The 19,758-nt window shown below is 35.6% G+C and overlaps 3 protein-coding genes across 3 annotated transcripts in view; 2 read left to right on the forward strand and 1 right to left on the reverse strand.

The window, feature by feature from the left end:
* The first annotated feature begins 445 nt into the window (after positions 1-445).
* LOC105620344 (zinc transporter ZIP1-like) lies at positions 446-5,070 on the forward strand. The gene is made up of 6 exons (XM_012201845.1): positions 446-651; positions 2,671-2,838; positions 3,191-3,352; positions 3,465-3,614; positions 4,431-4,638; positions 4,858-5,070. The coding sequence occupies exons 1-6, from the start codon at positions 446-448 to the stop codon at positions 5,068-5,070; spliced, it is 1,107 nt and encodes a 368-aa protein (XP_012057235.1).
* A 4,007-nt stretch (positions 5,071-9,077) lies between these two features.
* On the forward strand, positions 9,078-16,322 carry LOC105620208 (protein zntB-like). The gene is made up of 3 exons (XM_012201714.1): positions 9,078-9,332; positions 10,149-11,217; positions 15,600-16,322. Exons 1-3 carry the CDS (start codon positions 9,078-9,080, stop codon positions 15,884-15,886), a joined length of 1,611 nt encoding a protein of 536 aa, XP_012057104.1. The 3' UTR covers positions 15,887-16,322.
* Positions 16,323-19,208: 2,886 nt separating this feature from the next.
* LOC105620210 overlaps positions 19,209-19,758 on the reverse strand; it is a 1,804-nt gene continuing 1,254 nt past the window's right edge. Inside the window, exon 3 of the mRNA XM_012201715.1 lies at positions 19,209-19,386. Within this exon, the coding sequence (XP_012057105.1) occupies positions 19,209-19,386 (178 nt within the window). The remainder of the gene's footprint in view (positions 19,387-19,758) is intronic.

The following is a 19,758-nucleotide window of genomic DNA, read 5'->3' on the forward strand; positions in this document are numbered from 1 at the left end:
AAAACACAATACAATAGATCAAAAATATTGAACGATCAGTTAATTATCATTTGTTAGACAATTCAATATGTTTTATTAATTCGCAGTTACGTATCTTTAATTTTAAGAAAATGCTGTAATTTTAAGCTAATTTGATTGAATGCACTCAATGCGTATTGATGTACATTAAAGTCGTATATAAATTAACGTAAAAATGTGTGCTTAATAAACATAAAAACCATAAAATCATTACCATTAATACATTTTATTGTGCTATTAAGTCAAATCTGTATTTTATGATTCAAAATATTTTATTTTTAAATCTCTGTACATTATATATATAACTTTAATATGCATTATAATGCGTCCAACCAAATTCATTATAAAATAATAGATAAAAAATTGTTTTCGGTTTGTAAGATTAATTATAAATATCATTGCGTTTGCAGTGACAAAAAATTGCACCATGTCGCTAACAGATGCCTTCTCGATGGCGAATATTTCGTCTTCTTTTGACGAAGAGGAACATTCCTCGGAGGATACGGAAAAGGACATATTAATTGCTAAAGCCATTACCATGGTAGTTTTATGCATTGTCAGCACGATCATGGGCATCGTACCGATGTTTCTGGCTAAGTGGTTAAAGTGGGACATGAGCGGTCAAAACCCTAGGTAAAGATATCATTTTAAGCAACAGCGCATGATTTTAATATAACTGTACAAATCATGACAAGAATATTTTTTTATCATAATTCTCAAGAGCATTCTTACTCCTTATTAGAGTGTTTATCAACACTCGAGAGGATCTGCAGTTTAATCCGAACAGTGAACGCGAAAAATTGCGTATATGGAGTGCGATCGAATCCGGATCCCCAGATCACGCATCACTCGGCTTATCTCTTCTGCTGATATATGGAACTTGTTAACGCTATCAGTTGTTAATTAATTAGAAAAGGCTTAGAGACTTTCGATGGTCATTGTTTTTCAAAAGGTGTCTTCCAATAAAATGCATGTTCTGGGTGGATTTGAACCCGGATCTTTGGTTCTTAGAGCAGTCACGCAACTCTCTCTGCCGCAATCGCTACCATTTGGATTATATGACAATAAGCTTGACATTAATACATAATTTAAGTGTACGTAGCTATAAAAAGTCTTTAAGATAAATACAAAAATAAATATTTACATTTTTATTCGCGAATATTTACGCGTACGCGACAAGAGAGGAGAATCGATTAGAAACAATAATTCAAAATATATAACGATCGCTGTATATGTAATACTCAAGAGACAACAACAACATAATCCTCAAATGACATAAGTACAGATATACCAGATGTGTAAGCTTAAATCCGCTGTTTTTTAGTCAGAAAAACACATTTTTTTTTTCCTAGGAAGCAAAAACAAATTTATTCAAAGTACTTGCCCTCGCTAACTATACATTTTTCTCATCTTTCGGGCAATTTGTGTATACCATACTAAAAAAATTCTTCATCTTTCGAAGCAAACCACTCATCAAGCCATTTTCGGACGTCTTCATAAGAATCGAAATCGCGCTCAGCGAGCGCGTTGCCCATCAACGAAAACAGGTGATAGTCAGAAGGTGCCAGATCTGATGAGTAAGCGGGATAGGGTAGCATTTCCTAATTGAATATCTCCAAGTAGTTTTGGACTATTGTTGACGTGTGCGATGATGTGTTATCGTGGAGCAAAAACCAGCTTGTCATGTCTTTTCCGATAATGCGGCCTTTTTTCACGCAGAGCACGGTGCAATTTGATCAGTTGTTGGTGGTAGCGGTGAGCATTAACAGTTTCACCAGATTTTAACAGCTCGTAGTAGATGACACCCTCCTGATCTCATCAAACGCACAGCATCGTCTTCCGTCCGAAGCAATTTGATCTTGAGGAAGATATTGATGGTTGGGCGGGATCAATCCAAGATTTCTTGCGTTTAGGATTCTGAAAATAGATCCACTTTTCATCGCCTGTCATAATCCGATGCAGGAACGACTTTCTTTTTTGTCTGGCAAGCAGAATTTGGCATGTGTTTTGGCGTCGCTCCGTCCTATCGTTCAGTTCATGCGGCACCCATTTTCCGATCTTTTGAATCTTCCCCATGGCATGTCGCCGCATGGAAATGTTTGAGAAACATCCAATTGCTCGGCAAGCATTTTTTGCGATTGGATATCGTTCTCCAAAAGAGCCTGCAATTGACAGTCCTCAACCTTCCTGGGCTGATTTTCACGCTTCTTGTCACTCAGGTCAAAATTGTTGTCATTGAACCGACGAAACCAATCTCTGCACGTTGTTTCCGATAAAGCATTGTCGCCATAGGCCTCCACAAACATTCGATGCGATTCGACAGCCGATTTCTTCAAATTGAAATAGAAAAGCAAAGCTTCCCGCATATGCTTTTTTTTAGCAAAAAACTAGACATGATTAAAAAATATATGTTGTTGTATGAAATTGCTGATGATGTGCACTGGTTAATGTTGACAGATGTCAAACACATAAAAAAAAAGTATTGTGTGCCCAGCTTTGAATGCTCACTAATGCCACCTATGAGCAAACAGCGGATTTAAGCTTATACACCTGGTATATTGCGTCTCACTGATATCGTTTAAGACTGATAATGTCTAATGTGAGAATGATATGGCTGAGTTAAATCATTAAATACCGTTTTATCACGTGTAGATCGATGAAGACGATGAGTATTCTACTTGGCTTCGGCGGAGGCGTTCTCTTCAGCACGACGTTTCTTCATTTGATACCAGAAGTCTCGGAAGGCGTAGAGAATCTTATTGAGTCTGGCAAAATACCGCAGCTCAGCTTCTCATTGGCAGACATGCTTGCATGCACCGGGTGAGTCAATCCTTTGATGTCATTAAGTATAGATGCAAACTAAAAATCACCTTCTCAGAGATGGAATATCTTTTCATGAATGAGTGAAATATCTTGGATCAATAAGAAGCAAAGAATCATTCGTTACTTATTTAAAATTGTTAATCTGATGATAGACTCACGATTTTATAAAAATAACTATTTGATTTTATAAAGATAAACTTTTTTCGTATTCAACTCTTTTTTAATTCAATGCATTTTATAATAACATACATTAATTTTATTATATTCTTTGATGATATCGAATTGAAAGTATTGCTGAAATGACGCGCTTCGGAATTAAGGAATTAATTATCGTGGATTTCTTCCGCAGCTTCTTTATCATGTACCTGGTAGAAGAGTCTGTGCATACGTATCTCAGGAAGCGACAAATGACGAGGCAGGATTTCAATAAGAAGGACGTGAATCTTAGCACAAACGAATTAGTGGAAAATGGTCAGATACAATCGTGCGCTAGTAACGGTCACGCACACACGTAAGCCTGTTTACACTCGACTTTATCAATCTTTTTATATCATCGTCATGCCAATGATACTTCGACGGCACGAAGAAACCACGAGAAAACATTATCTTTTCTTAATTTATAGGGGCCACAGTCATTTACCGGCGATAATGACTTCGAATGATGACTTCGTGATAACTTCACTAAGAGGATTATTAATAGTACTCGGCTTATCCGTGCACGAGTTATTCGAGGGATTGGCGATTGGTTTAGAGAGCTCCGCCAATCATGTCTGGTAATTGCATCGCGAATGCGTCTTAATTCAAACCCTAATTCGAATCGTGCTCGTCTGCGCTCGTGCTTTAAAAAATGGTTACAACGGCGGATTGTCAAACCCCATTTGCTATAAATGTAGTATTATTATTACAATGGCTCTATGTATGCTCTGAGATTGTAATGAAAGAAAATTTCAATATAATTTTGGATTAATCTCAAGTAGAACACAAGTCATAATTAAGTCATAATGATACACTCAAAAAAATCTTGCAGTTATAATGAAATGATATAAATACGAAAAATGAGCTAAAATAGATAAATTTCTAGCAAGTATTGCGATATTGGATATGTATTACATCTAATCTAAAGATGACAGAGATAGAATTTAGATTTGTGCTATAAATTCTATGCGTGATGATAATTTTTTATCAGATACGAAACAGCAATAATTCTAGCTGGAGCAGCAAAATATTTTTTTACCATATGACATCATCATCATGTTATTTGATACTTAAAAATAAATTTATAAAATGACAAATAAGATCATGTTGATCCTTATAATATCATTACTTCGACTTCTGTGTGTTTTTCTTGAAATTTTATAATTTAGATTCAAGAATCAAATTTAATTAAATTTTCTAAAAATATCTCATTCTAAAAATATCATTAATATTATTAAGCTTAGATTAATAATTTTAACTTTGTAGATTAGTTGATGACTAATAAATCTCATCTTAGTAATCGCGCTACATCTTTAATATGTAATAATCTGCCAGGTTAAACCGCTCTCGCAAAACGAAGGAGTGGTATGACAGATGGTACGATTCGTCCGTAGGTATATGTTCCTTGCGGTGGCGTCCCATAAATTCGTCATTGCCTTCTGCATCGGAGTAGAACTGATCGCGTCCAGAACCAGGCCGTACCTGTCCGTGATTTACACATGTACATTCGCCGTGGTGTCGCCGCTAGGAATTGGCATCGGGATGGCTCTCGTTGGCGGCGGAAGCGCGGCTACAAGTGGACCAATGGCAGTGATACTACAGGCAAGCATTTCTCCATCTCTTTTAGGGGAAATACCGGTTTCACAAAATAAAAAATTACGATGAGATAATCGATGACGGTAATACGTGTCGGCGTGTCGAAGAAGCATTCATATTCAAAGAATCGGGGAATTCCGCGTAAATTTGTGGACTGGTCGAGCAGCAAACACACGGTATGTACGCAAAAAAAATACTCTTATCGCTTTTTTTTCTTTATCTCAGGGATTAGCATCGGGTACTTTGCTGTTCGTGGTGTTCTTCGAGATCTTGCAAGAACATCACACCGGACTCAGACAATACTTCTCGATCCTCTTTGGTTTCCTCGTGATGTTCTGCTTGCAGATGTTGAGTAAGTACAAACGATTTTATTTTGTGCTAACGCACAGCGATGTTTTGCATCTCTTGTTGATAGCGCATAGGAATTGGAATAGTTAGCACTATAAGTCATCCGATTTCTACGCTCTGTTAAACGCGTTCTTCGTATCTAATAAATGTAAAAACTGAGAATTTTAATGGATAAGAATATTGTGTCGATGAGTCTCACTTATTTATCGATTTATCTATATTGCAACTAAAAGTGCGCAATATTTCTTCAAACGTCATCAATATTTCGAAAAATCGAAGGACAGCAATAAACAGAATGATGGATGCTTTTCATGGATGCTTTGGTAACACAAGTCGACAAATGCCGACAAGTGTCGTTCTATCTTTGTTACTTATTAAATATATTACTTATTAAATGTAAAGAAAGATAGAACAATGCTCGTATCACTAATTGGAAAGCACTCATTATTGAATAAGAATAGTTTACAAAAATAATACATGATAAAGCACTAATTTAATGGTTTATCATGTATTATTTTTCTAAACTACTCTCATTCAATATCATTCTGTTTATATTGTTGTGCTTCAATTTTTTTAAGTAATTGATAGGATTGAAGAAAGATTAGTTAATACGTAATTAACAATCAGTTTAGTTTTTCGAATCCCTAGTTGAAATAATTTTCAATAAATGCGAATATTTCTTTATTAATATATAATATCTTTTCTTCTCTTCAAACCTAATCTACATAAATCTTAAGAATTAAAAAATACGCTTTAATTAGATAAAAACACGTAAATCTAAATAATAGAGAAAACGAAGAAATATTCTGTGAAATAAAAATTTTAAATACACCGAACGAGGAGAATGCTTCAAACATATACCCGAGGTCGAAGATCATCAACATAGCCGACACTTATCGATTCTTAGTGAGCAATTATTGTCGTTGGTCAACAGCCAACTTATCACAGTGTAAAAGTATGTGTGCACACGCGTTTGAAGTTTTAAAAGAGAATGCACTTTTGTCGAAGTTAATATTCGAAATGACATGCACTGTACGACGTGTACTGTAAATTGTACAAACTGTACATACAAGAGATGATAGCAGAGAGAGAATGGGATGTGGAGGGAGAAAGAGAATGTGGCACAAAATGCAAAGGACATCCTGCCTGATGATTCACGCGGCACAATTCCCGTAACGTTTGATTTTCTTCGTTTGTGAAAATTTTTTCCACACGCCGTTCGACAACAACCAGAAAAATATTCGACACGAAAAAGCTTTCCATTTGCAACGTTTACTTATTTATGAATCATGCAAATTATTTCTTTGCTCACGTGTTATTCTTCACGCTTCATATACTGTTAAATCTATAAATAGTGTCAAATTTAACCTAATGTAAGTCGCCACTGAGTCTATTCAATTATATCATTATTTTATATTAAAACAATAATTATATTTTGATGATTATAATTGATTATGCAGTGTCAATTTGACACTATACTGAGTTTTTTAACCAGAGATTGCAAAATATCTGAAAAAATAAACAATGTATATGAAAAAATGTTCTAAATAAACCCTCAATATTTTTGAGAGAGCAATTCTATTCCGTAAAAGTTAGCCGCTTCTCGTCCCCCCCCCCTCTTTCCCTGGAGATGAGACTGGGGGTAACTTTGAAATCTTAAATGAGAATACTACTTTTTATTCGGATTCTACGTCCAAAACACATTTTATCTAAACTTTTTTTCGATTCTAAAAATTGGTTAACTTTTATCTTCTTCAAGGAGAATCCCCCTAATCATGTTTTACTGCACAATAACGCTACATTGAAGAAAGCAACTTCGTCTGAAATATGTTTTTCGAATTATTACAGATGTCTACAATTAATTTTTTATTTTTTTTAACCAATTTTCGCCGAATGCAGCGCCATCTATTAGGAATCGAAAAAAAAAAGATTTAGACAAAAATTGATATATTTTTGGGCGTAGAATCCAAATCAAGCAATAAAAAGTAGGGGTTCCCATTTAAGATTTCAAAGTTATCCCTAGCTCCATCCCTAGAGAGGGGGGAAGGAAGAGGAAGGATGTGAGAAGCGACTAAGAGGTAGAACTCCCTCAAAAATATTGAGGATTTATTTAGAACATTTTTTTCGTACAATGCTTATTTTTTCCACATATTTTGCAGTCTCTGGTGAAAAGCTCACCCAGTATAGTGTTATAGTCAAATTTAATTACCATTTTAGAATAAAATAATGATTTATTTATAGTATAAGAGCAGTGGCGACTCACATTGGATTAAATTTAAAAACTTGAAATTTGAAAACTGTAGATTTAACAGTGTATACTTATAACTCAATGATCACGAAAAATAGAAGAAAAATCTGAACTATCACATAAAAAAGTAAACGGTGCGATTATAAATTGTGATATTTTGTTATCAATATAAATAATGATGAATGACATTGTTTATCGTCGATCTCGATTTTATTATATTAGACGAAATATTTTACGGCTGCTTTCGACGATGTTCAATGAAGCGTCTAACACGGTGGTGTTATCCTTTCGCTTTTTGCGCGAAAAGGGTGAAAGTATCATAGAGACAATAAATAATCACAGAGGCATGTCGTTTCGATAGTCCACATCGTTAAATTCATTCGTTTGCTTTGAAAGTGACGAGTATAGTGCCGCCTTTACTTTTACATTTTCTCATCCATATCACAACGCTATAAAAAAGAATCTCTCTCGCTTAAGAGAAATTATTAGTTTCTATAAAATTGTACCTCAAATTCTCTGTGAGAAATCTAGAGGATTGACTTTTTAAGGATCTTCTCTTTCCTCTACTCCGTTATTTAATCTTCTCGTTATACTCGGTATTACTCAAGGACAGATTCATTTATTTTGCGGTCTAATTCACGGTGCGAACCATGCGAATGTTATTTATGACGCTGTGAGCGCGAACGTGGAATAGCCTGTATCTGCACGCGTGTCCCTGCACGACCGTCTTGGAGTCGCCAACGAACTTTTTTCATTCACGCGTGTACGTGTGTACACACTGTACACGCGCCCACGCACGAACGCGTCTACCGTCCGCGAAGAAGGGAAAATATATTATGTGTTGCTTCTTCGGACCAACATAACTACAACGATGTAACAGTTGTTGAACACGCCCAACAATTATGCCGTAAAGACAAAGGGAATTTAGCGTCTTTTATCTTTTCTCTGTTCCCTTTTTTTATCTCCTTTGCTTTTCTCTTTTTTCGTTTAAATCCTTTCTTTCCTATTTTTTTTCTCCACTTTTACCTTCTCTCCTGACCTTCTTTTCCTTTTTTTTCATTTTTTTCTTCCTCTTCGTTTTACTTCCGTTCGTGCACATTTCCATTCTCTTTTTTCCCCCCATCGACCTCGCGTGCATTTCGATGAGAAGAAAGAGAGCAACTCCACGGGACCGTTGGTCTTTACGCCACTGAATGAGAGACGATCAGTCGTGGTGCAGGTGCCAGAAAGAGTATGCATGCTAGCGAATGATCGTTGGATAAGGACGAGCGTAGCGGTCGCGGGAGTGGGCAGGAAACGGTTCGGTTCGGACTATGTAAGACGACGAGGCGGCGGCCGAGGGGTCCGATCGAGCCGAGTTTCCATCGAGACCGGAGTAGTGTCTGATCGGCCGTCGCGGCGCGTGGAGCTTTACACCGTTTGTAATCTGTTCGCCTCGTCCAAGATCATAAGATACGACTGATCAGCGGAGATCAGATTCAGTCCGAAGTTTTGTTCCGGGTAAGTCAGCGCGAACGTCTCGATTATTCATTCGCGAGAGAGTCTTCGTGAAGAACGGAATATCCTCGATAAAAAGTTCAGGATTGAAATGAATCCCGTTGTTGACAGGAACGCGCGATTGAGAGAAGTAGTGAAGTGGTGACGAGATAAATTTTAATTCTACCGCGACGTCGGTGTCTTGCGCGGATTTCACTCCCGATATTTTGTTCGCGTGTGCTTGACGTGACCATTTCGGTGAGCGACCTTATTGGCATTGTAAAATCCTCTCGAGAAAAAAGAAGAGAAAAATAAAGATCGAAGTTCCTTTTCTCATCATATTATTATCGATATTAATTCAACGACATACGAAATGGAGAACACGACGTCCGGACAAGATCCGTCCAATATTCTTCTGATGTCAAAGATCGGCGCAATGGTCGGTCTTGGCTTTGGTTCCCTCGCACTGGGAACGCTGCCATTGATGGTGGGACGTTACAGAGCCAAGAAGCAACTTCGTCAGAAACGTCGCCAGGCGATGTCTTCCAATTCTAGCACTTCCACGTCCACTTCGACATCCGACGCTTCCTCGCCACACGTTGATTCGGCCTCCGCGGCGAATAAGCAAGTACGTCCGAGAAACGATCAGAAATCCTAGTCATTGACACCTGATTCACTCGCAGCATCTCCGGAAAGCTCGTCTTTGTGCCATTTACAATCGAATCGACTCGCTGCTAGATATTACGAGGTCACATTCGGTCAAATAAAAAATAATGAATATAATCAAAGATATCCAGTAGAATATTCTTGAGCGGTGGATAGCTTTGAATCTATTAATTCTATCTGCTTATATATAGATTGTTTTTTAATTTAGCGATTTTTAATTCCTGAATATGTTCCATTTTATCTTCGTCAAATGTATGGCTCATTCTGATTTCAAATACTGTATAATGTGTTAATGTACGAGTAATCTTAAATATGTCTAGAATGGCACAAAGTCGAGATGAATAATATTTGATTATATTATTATATTATAATAGAAATAGGGATGTCGTGTTTGCAAAAAATATTTAATAATAGTTGATCTAACTCATTTAATGGTAATCGATCGATCAATATTAATTGTAATCCGGAGTAGCTGCTCTTAGGATGCTCGGTATTTTACAATCGATATTTATAGACTCTCTGGACTATTTGGAATCAATTTGGAATTAATCTTGATTCTTTTAGCTGCAAATATATATGCATCTGCTTATAACAGTAAAGATAAATAAATTTTAAATAAACCATTACAACTTCTTATGAATATCACTTATTTTATATTACATAAAAAGTTGATTTCAAAATGGACAAAGAGTCCATAGAAATTAATAATCCGAGCACCCTACTTAATGCGAATATAAATTCTAAAACGGATTCCAAAGCACCGCGGCATCGTCTTCAGGGTCTCTTGACGTCGCTCTTGCTCTGCTTCGGCGGCGGTGTGCTCCTGTTCACGACGTTCATACATCTGGCACCGGAAGTTCGCGCTAGCGTAGAGACACATCAGTCGAATAAACAACTGCCCGATTTGGGTTCCCTCGGTCTGGCTGAGTTGCTTTTCTGCGGTGGTTTCTTCCTCGTTTATTTGGTCGAAGAAGCTGTGCATGCCGCCCTTACCGGCAAACCGGAATCTTCGGAAGCATTACTTTACCGAACAGTGTCGGTGCGCAGATGCAACAATAATCAAACAGGTCCATCAAGTTCGTCGGTGATGTCGAATGGCTCGATCACCACCGTATCCACGACGATCAAATCCACCGCGTGGAAAGACACCAATGATGCCGAGGACAGTAAAGATCCGGCAAACCGGCTGAAACTCCAGCTCGATGATTCTCGCGATCAAGCAGGCAAGGATGACAAAGTGCTGCCAGCTATATTCGTCCTGCCTATCGCGTTATCGAACGAAGAACAAAAGGTTGTTCGGAGACATTCTGATCTAGAATTAGCAATTCCGGAACTAAACTACTCGATCAATCATCATCATTCCCATGACCATCATCATCAGCACGGCACGATGCAAAACACCTCAATACAAGGACTACTGACTGTGCTCGCGTTATCTTTTCACGCGATATTCGAAGGTTTAGCGGTGGGACTGGAACCATCTATCAGTTCGGTCGCATATCTGGCAGCTGCTATCGCGACCCACAAACTGGTAATCGCCTTCTGCGTCGGAATGGAGCTCTACGTGGCCGGCGCGTCGACCAAGACTACCCTCGGCTATCTGTTAATCTTTGCCATGGTTACACCGATCGGGATCGCCGTGGGACTCGTCCTCGCTCATTTCAAGAACGACAGCGATAATTTGGGACCCACACCCACCATACTCCAGGGCATGGCGGCTGGTACCCTACTTTATGTGGTATTCTTCGAGGTGCTAGCGCGAGAGAGGGCAAACGAGAAGAGTGGTTTGCTGCAGCTAGTCGCAATCATTATTGGCTTCACGCTGATGCTGGGTCTACAGATCGCCAGTGAGTTCGTTTCCCGGAAGACGAGGGAATCCCCCTCGTCTCCAAAATGCACCGGAGCGTATCGCGACACAACACACCGCTGATGTCGGATAAATGTATTATTGTCAATCTAACGATGTCCTTCGTAGCGGCGCTTACTGCGCGTTTCCGTTTCCTTTCTGCTTTTCGCGTGACCGATAAATTTTCGCGTGTCAAAACGGGAAATCGCACAAATTTATTATTGTATGGTGAAAGTTTATCCCCGCTCCATTAGGATTCACTGGAAGGACTATCTCTTTCTCAACTACCTTGACGAATTTGCGTACGAACGCATTATTACTGGTCTCACAGAGACCAGTTTTATCTTGACTAATTCAGACATTTTTCCTGGTTGTCTTCAGACTAATGTATAATATTTCATATGCAAATTATCGATTCAGAATCTATAATCTTTACTAGGTAAACATGTCAATAAAGTAAACCGCTCGGGGCTTCTCAATTATAGATATTTAATATTCTTCTTATGTACAGGTAGAGTATTTTACATACATTTTAGAATACATTTTAGTATTCTTCCCATGTAAAATTATTCTCATCGTTAAATTCAATTCAACAATACAGGGAGTTTTTGCAATACCATTTATCCAGATAAGATGAATGCTAAAGTCAGTTATTTTCTTCTTAACAACTAATTTAGAAAAGGATAATGTGACTTTAGCGTTCATCGTATTTATTGCAAAAATTCTTACGGTAAAATTACGGTAAAAATGGTAATTTATTGGTAATTTTGGTAAAATTTATTGTCTTTATAGTTTTATGTACAAATAGAACTATATTTCCACTTATGTGTAAAATAAAATTCTTCTAAGAATCGTTGATAAAATAACAGGACTATTGACAAAATCTAAATGTAATTTAATCGGAACGAAACTCACTAAATATTATCGATTGTCTAGAGATGTAAAAGTAAAGTTTACAATAAATTTAATTTGATAATTATTTAGGATAAAATTGCAATAAAATTTAGTAATTTTGATAAAATTTGTTGTTTTTTATAGTTTTATGCAATTAGATCTTATTTACGTTTTTCATATTGATGCATAAGATAAAACAATATTTTTCTAATATTCTCACCGAGAATCGCTGAGATTCGCTGAGATCGCTGAAATAAATCGCTGATAAAATAATAACAGAATCATTCGCTAAATCTAAATGTAAAATCGATGCTAAAGTCCGTTTTCAATATAGTCCGTGTCATTATAGTTCTCTAAAGATTAAAATTATTAGTTCTCTAAAAATTACCAAAAATATTTATAAATGAATATCATTGATGAATCTTTTGGTAACTGTTATCTTTAGGTAATCATATAATAGAGACATTCAGATCTGATTTCAGAAATGTAAGATTTAACTTTAATTTCAATTTAACTTAATCTCTAACTTTTTCTAATTCTAGAATTAGAAAAAGATATAACATACTGGCAATATGTGTTATCAAAATGAAAATATGAGTTAAATAAAGCGTTTTTAACTTAATAGCTAAATGCTTTACATCAAATTATTTTATTTTTATCATTTTTTTAAATTACCATTTTACCAGGTTCCAAAAATTACTGATTAATTTACCGTAATATATCGAGTAAATTACCGTCAATTCGATCAGTTTCGTCTTTATATACAGTACAGAAGTTTGCAGTAAAATTGCAACGTTCCAGCAATATTACAGTAACATTACAAACATTACAGTAATGTTGCTACAAGCTCCTGTGTTGTATGAGTTGCAATTAAAATTTTTAGAATTACCCATCGTGATTGTTCCATCAAGGATATTCGATATCCTTGCAATTAAAATTTTCAGAATGGCACGTCTCAGTGCAAACCTATTACAGGTACGTCCTTGATACACTTCACGTGTTGGTTCTTCGCTACTTATCTAATCTATCGATTTGTCTTAAATTGACGAACTACAAGCTGAAAAGTCAGGGTCAGGGCAAATTGGAATAAGAGAAGCAGAGTTCCTCCTCCCGTCATAGAAATTTTCGTGGCGTGCAATGCTCGTTTGTTCAGAATTTGCGAAAATAAATCTTATCTAGACGTTTAGATGTTTGTTAAAGAAAAAAATTGATATATGAATCAGGCAGATATGTATATATGTACATGTATATACGAGTCTATAGAATTAAATTATGTTGACGCAGAATACCAGTCGATAACAACTGTTTATTTCTGATAGTTTATGCCACTTTATCATGATTCCAGTAGAATACAGTTAGTGACTGAATAAAATTGACGGATTCATAATGCCAGCAGAAGCAAAAAATAATTCGTGCTAATCGTGAAATATTTCTAATTCAAATTCACTTTAAAATTATTTCATTCTTTTTTTCATAATCAAGAGCATTCGCCTCCACTTTTAAAAATTAAATCTCGACTCTGTCGAAAATGTTCGGAATTAATGAAATAAGTTGCTAAGTGAGAATTTCTATGAGAGAATTTTTAAGAGACTCTGCTTCTTCTATTCCAGATTTCTGACTCTGACTATTCAATTGTAAATGTTGTATTAGATATTTATTTAGCATCTAATATTTTTAAACATTAGATAATAAGCAGCTGAACAACATTTTTAACTGAATAGTCTGGGTTGAATTGAAGTAGGAAAAGCAAAGATCTTATAAGAACATTCTCGCTTACGTAGCACATTCCATTAATTCTTAACACTGTTTCCGACAAAGTCGAGATTTAATTATAATATCACTGACGCGACCGGTTATTTGCACGCGTGCGGTATATATTATTACTTTGCATCCAATAACATTAAAGAAATTGCATGAATGTCATTTCGTCAAGAAAGGTAGGAGAGATGGAGCATAATATCTCTGCAGATGTCTGTTACGCAATCTTAATTGCATCTTGACCTTCTCGCAAGAATACGAAAGATTCGCGAAATCGAGAGATATCGTAGGTGCAATGTTCCGCTTCAATTCTAAAACTGAACAAGTTTTCTTGCTGACGCAAGAAACTAGATGCATTAACAAATCTTAATCTTGTGAAACAACATCAAAGAAGTGCATAAATGAAAAAAAGTCTAAAACCCGTGTTAGACTAGATATTGAGCTTGAGATTGAAATTAACAAATCAGAAGAAAAAAAATCAATCTCAAGTTTAAACTTTGCTATGGTCAAATTCAGTTTCAATTTCAATCTCTAATCTAATACGGGTTTTTGGAATATTAATATAGTATAATTTTTCTATTAAAATGTGATAAAATAGCGCATATGAAGTATTTATTAATTCGGATATTTTATGATGTTATACGTATAAGAAACAAAATATTATAATACAAAGAAATTATATTATATGCTTTCTATTCATTAAATGGTTTATTGGAGCATTTATCCTACATAAAATACGAGCTCGTTACTCTTACTCATGTCTGTGGGAAACATGAACTTTTACACAAGTCGCGTCGGCTGCCACATGATTGGCAAATTGCATACGGAAACAACCCACTTCTTCCAAGGCACACACGGATTTCACGTGTAGTGCTGGAATGACGTATGAACACTGTCATGCTGACAACAGACAAATAAATCTTGATCTCATAAGGGATCTGGTTATAGTCCCAAGGCTTTCTCTCCACCCATGGCAATGACCCAGGACGGATAGGTCGATGGACGATCCGACCGACTTTCGACAGCTTTCTCAACCGTTTGACGTATTTCGTGATGACAAAATTGCCGTCAAGTGTTTGAGTGCCGTTTAGAGAATTTCGTATGTGTATAAACACACACACACACACGCGCGCGCGCGCGCAGAATTAATTACGGAGGGCTCGATGAGCGATGACATGGAAACGATGCTTAACACACACACGCTCAAGTTATGATATAACTTTGTGCGAAATATAACATTTCAAAGGAAATTTTATAATTCATTGTTATTAGCTCCAATAATGAATAAAATCTTAAACCTAACGTTAAACATTACTGTGATTTTACGACGAATTATCCTTCTGTTAAGCTAATAAAAACTAATCTCTTACTGTTACCAAATTATCTTATAAAAACGTGTTAAAATGAATTCAGAAAATGTATTAACAGAGTCAAATAACGAAGAGTTAAATAACTTATTTAAAAAATCAAGATTTTAAAATAAAATTATTTCTTCTTCTAATAATGTAATTAATAACAAACGTAAAACAAAGAAAAAGAAATAGAAAGAATCTACCTCTTCTAACTTATGAAAATTGTACAAAATTCAGTACGTGAACGCAAATAGTTCAATTATTCTAATTCATCTCCGCAATTGGAGAAATATTTACGCAAAATGAATTGCTAGTTCTTTTTACGGATCCCCTCGCGTGCTTTAAAAATCGCGTGAACATCTACGCTTTCTGTCTACAGCTGCCCATTCCCACTCACATGATGGCAGTAGCCACGGACATTCGCATGGTAGCCATGGACACTCGCACGATTGCCATTCGTCTAACCATACGGAGATAGAAGAGGAACATGATCATGATCATGATCACAATCACAAGCACGACGTAGTCACAGGGATGATCGACAAAGTAACCGACAGCATCGCCGAGGTCCTCACCAATGCCCTCTCATCCTCGACGACGCCGTCGACGATGATACAAAGGAATAATATAAAGGAGACCAGTCCATTATATCCTCAGCACAGTTAGGGGACCGATCTTTGGGTTCCCGTAAGTTCCAATTTCTACGACTGAATTCTCTTCGACAAGAGATTTCAACGTAACAAAGATCTCTCGGGAAACTCGAAGCTCTCGAGATAGCAACAATACCTTTACTCAGGGGACTCTTTTCGCATTTTTTTTTATCATTTAGCATTTTTTTAGATTACGTAATAGAGAATAAATTAATCCGTAGTGCATGATTATTTAAGTGCCTTCAAGACCTAGATACTCTAGTATCTAAAGTATTTATTGATAGGACATGAAGGCGTTCTCCAGAGTTTAAATAATTCTTGATAGCAATAAACAAAAAAAAGGATGCTGAGCTTTTCGTTATGGCGAGAGCCAATCAATTTTCTAATTATTCAACGAATCCAAACAGGCGCATTTATAGTAAGAATTTTTAATAAATTACCACAGATATTTTTTATAACTGTGTCATATTTTTTATGCCTAATGGGAAATGCGAAGTTTTTTAGCAGATCTTTCTAATAATAGTAATTTCCTAAATTTTACCTTTCTTTATATTTTTGTAAAAAAATTAATAAAATGTTTATTATTTTTACATTAAAAAGGAATATTTGGGACTACATATTATTTCAAGACTAGTGAGAGTTTATCCTCGCGATTGGAAAGTGATTGTAAAATAAATCGTTTGAAAAGCGCAAATAAAATACGCTTTTCAAACACTTCTCTACGAGGCAAAAACGCTTTCGTAAACGTCATCTGGATTTCGCGTTGAGAGCGATTATTGTTGGAAAGCATGTCGTGTCATTATTGTAGTGCGACGAAACAATAGCGGCCGCGAACAAGACACACGAAGAAGCACACTGCACCATGCAGCGATCGACCAATGTTTGCGATTACATAGGGTGTTCCTGTCTTCTAAAGTAAAAAAAAAGTAAAGTTTTATCTGTTCAGCCTAGTTCCCAAAAAGTCATTCTTTATTTTCGATCGTTTGCTAAAACGCTATCACAATACTTTTATAAGTAGAAATTAGACTAATAAAAAATAAATCAAATAAAAAAAAAGAGAGAGAAATCTATTCTGTCGAAGCTTAAATCTATTCTGTCGATCTTAATGTTTACCTAATATATTCATATACAAATTATTAAGGATCAAAATCCGCTCCGAAAATAGAATTCTTTCTCTTATTTAAAAATTTTGTTTAAATAAAAGAATAAATTTCTTGGACACCCTATACATAGACCCTTCATAAAAAGCTCCCGCATGTCTCCGTCTGCAATTCTCGACATACGGAGCGTTGTCTTAACAAGATAAATTATCGTATTTTTGCGATTATAGGAGACGTATCGTAATGCGTTGCGCAGAATGAGACATCAAGATTCGAGTCTCTGTAAATTAATCGCGTTTGATTTAATCCTTCATGATCAAAGAACGATCTCAAAATTCGTATCATGAGCTTCTCAAGGGATCTTGAAAGCGATACTTACACAATTTTATTTATCTATCATCATAAATAAGTTTAATTAATTCGAACTTTAATGAGAATTTTCTCGCGTTATTTGCAAGCAACGAACATTGAAAATCGAACGACAGTGAGATTAACTCGCGCTTCGTACAAAGTATGGTATCGCGGCCAGTCATTCTGCTTTTATTTGTATTACTTTGAGATCCCCTTTTATCTGGTTCGATGCTCGCTATAATCATACGAGAGTGCATTAGCACGCGTAAATAAATGATAATAGTTTTAAAGAAACAGACGCGTTTCAGCGAGACAACAAGAATACAAGTTCTAACAAATTTTCAATTGTTGCATACACTTTCGAGTTATTTCAATTATTGAACGACTGAGAGTTCATTTTTTAAACCATTATGCGTCATTTAGATATTTTCTACACACAGAAAAATATATACTGTATTTAAAAATTAATTATTTGTTTTACAATTGTTTTATATATCCGCAAATCTAGCATAAGTTCATCATAAGTATCAAATTTATTCAAAATTCTGAATCTAATAAGAGAGATTTATACTTCAATAATAGTTATTCAATTAAAACAAATTTGCTTTTTACATTATATCGCTTCTATGATAATACTTTATAATATTCTTCAAAAGAAAAGTTATTTTAAATACATAAGTTTTTGCAGTAATAAGTATATTTTAAATTTTATGTTCTAAGATTATTAACTTTGTAAAGATAACTGTCACTTAGAAGAAAAAAGTAAATTGAGTCATTTTTTACTTTTCTTAGCAAATTATTTTTCTGTGTGCACATTTACGCAATGAAGTGATAAATTTTAAATTCCCAAGGTAATGTAATGTAATAGCAAAAAATGTTTTTGCCTCATTGACCATATTGTTATTGTTAGAATTTTATAGCACAACGTAATATTATGTATAAAAATTTAAATATTAACAATGTATACATACAGTTATTATTAGTTTAGAATAAAAATGCAAAATAGATGTCGATGGATTTCAGGCAGGGGAGGAGATCATTCGTATGTTTCATTCCTTTTTTTTCTATCGTGTCACAATTCGTATATTCATATATTTATGGTGACAGTTATCTACATATGATGATTGCATTCTTATGCAGCTTACAAAACACGTTGTCGATAAACATACGATGCTCATACTTCCCGGTTTCCATAAACGAGCTTATGAGGGTCTCGTTTGAGTTCCCAAAGTGCGTGCAATATATATCTTAAGGAACAATTTATAAAATGCCGTTTATCATGTCGGCGATGCGTAAATGACGGGCGAAGAGAAAAGCGCACGACTGTTTATGAACACTTCGCTGCCAGGTAAAGCCTTTTTCAAGTTAGAATCGCCGATATCACATTTTTGTGCGATACGACAATTCACATTTTTGGAATTAATACGACGAGTGCTTTCCATTTAATGATACAAATCGACACAGGCATCATTCCTCTATTTTTTTTTACGTTCAATAGGTAAAAAAGACAAAACGATATTTGTGTCGATTTATGCTATCAAATGGAAAGCACTCGAGTATCCATTCGTATCTCTATTCTGTCTTTTTATTTTGAAAAAAAAAACGCGCGTATATAAAACTCGCGGTGGAAAAAATATTACTTACACATAATTTGCACTCGAAAAAATTTCAGGAATCCGATGGATCAAGTATTCAATCGCTCTCCGTAATCTCCTGTCGCATGAAACGAAAATTCCACAAGACTTGTCGATTTGGGAGTCGCGTTCAAAATATAACAGATATAAAGTGCTGTATTCCTTGCTCGACGTAGTACAATTTCATTCCGCAACAATTCGAGATAAAAATCCAAGATGGGAAAGAAAAGAACAGAAAGCATATAGGAACAGCCTACTTTTTCGCTATTTGCCCGTCCACAAATTCGAGATAACTGGAGCCGACTTTCAAAAACGCCACTCCAGTGCCGATGCCAGCTAACGTACAGCAGACTGGACTTGGCGGGACTATGGAACGTATCACCGCCCATAGTAAGACTGATCCCAGACTCAATAATACCGCGCCAGTGGCACTGAAAAGTAAATGCGACGAAAATAAAAGATAATTCGATTCTATTCTAAAAGGGATGTGTACAATTTGTCTCACAAGAGCAATAAGAGCATACATCTACATAAGATTTATGAGAATTTTAAAAAGTGTATATCACTTTAAAGTATAATCCAATTTGAGTATTATACATATCTCCATTGTATGTTTTTTATTTAGTGACAGGAAATAACATCATTCTTTCTTGGCATTTAGTGATTAATAATTTTGTATATATATATATATATATATATATATATATATACTACTTACTATAGAGTCTTCCTCTTACTAATAATACTACTAACTTATTTACTAAGTAGTATTACGTTAATTAAAGTAACTACACGTACCGTAA

The sequence above is a fragment of the Atta cephalotes genome (genome assembly GCF_000143395.1).
Source record: "Atta cephalotes unplaced genomic scaffold scaffold00025, whole genome shotgun sequence".
Classification (NCBI taxonomy): domain Eukaryota; kingdom Metazoa; phylum Arthropoda; class Insecta; order Hymenoptera; family Formicidae; genus Atta; species Atta cephalotes.

Coding starts and splice junctions, on each gene's coding strand:
- LOC105620208 (XM_012201714.1), top strand. CDS start 9,078: ATGGAGAACACGACGTCCGGACAAGATCCGTCCAATATTCTTCTGATG. Junction 9,333..10,148: donor CCTCCGCGGCGAATAAGCAA/GTACGTCCGAGA, acceptor CATCGTCTTCAG/GGTCTCTTGACGTCGCTCTT. Junction 11,218..15,599: donor GCTGGGTCTACAGATCGCCA/GTGAGTTCGTTT, acceptor TTCTGTCTACAG/CTGCCCATTCCCACTCACAT.
- LOC105620344 (XM_012201845.1), top strand. CDS start 446: ATGTCGCTAACAGATGCCTTCTCGATGGCGAATATTTCGTCTTCTTTT. Junction 3,353..3,464: donor AGTAACGGTCACGCACACAC/GTAAGCCTGTTT, acceptor CTTAATTTATAG/GGGCCACAGTCATTTACCGG. Junction 4,639..4,857: donor CAATGGCAGTGATACTACAG/GCAAGCATTTCT, acceptor TCTTTATCTCAG/GGATTAGCATCGGGTACTTT.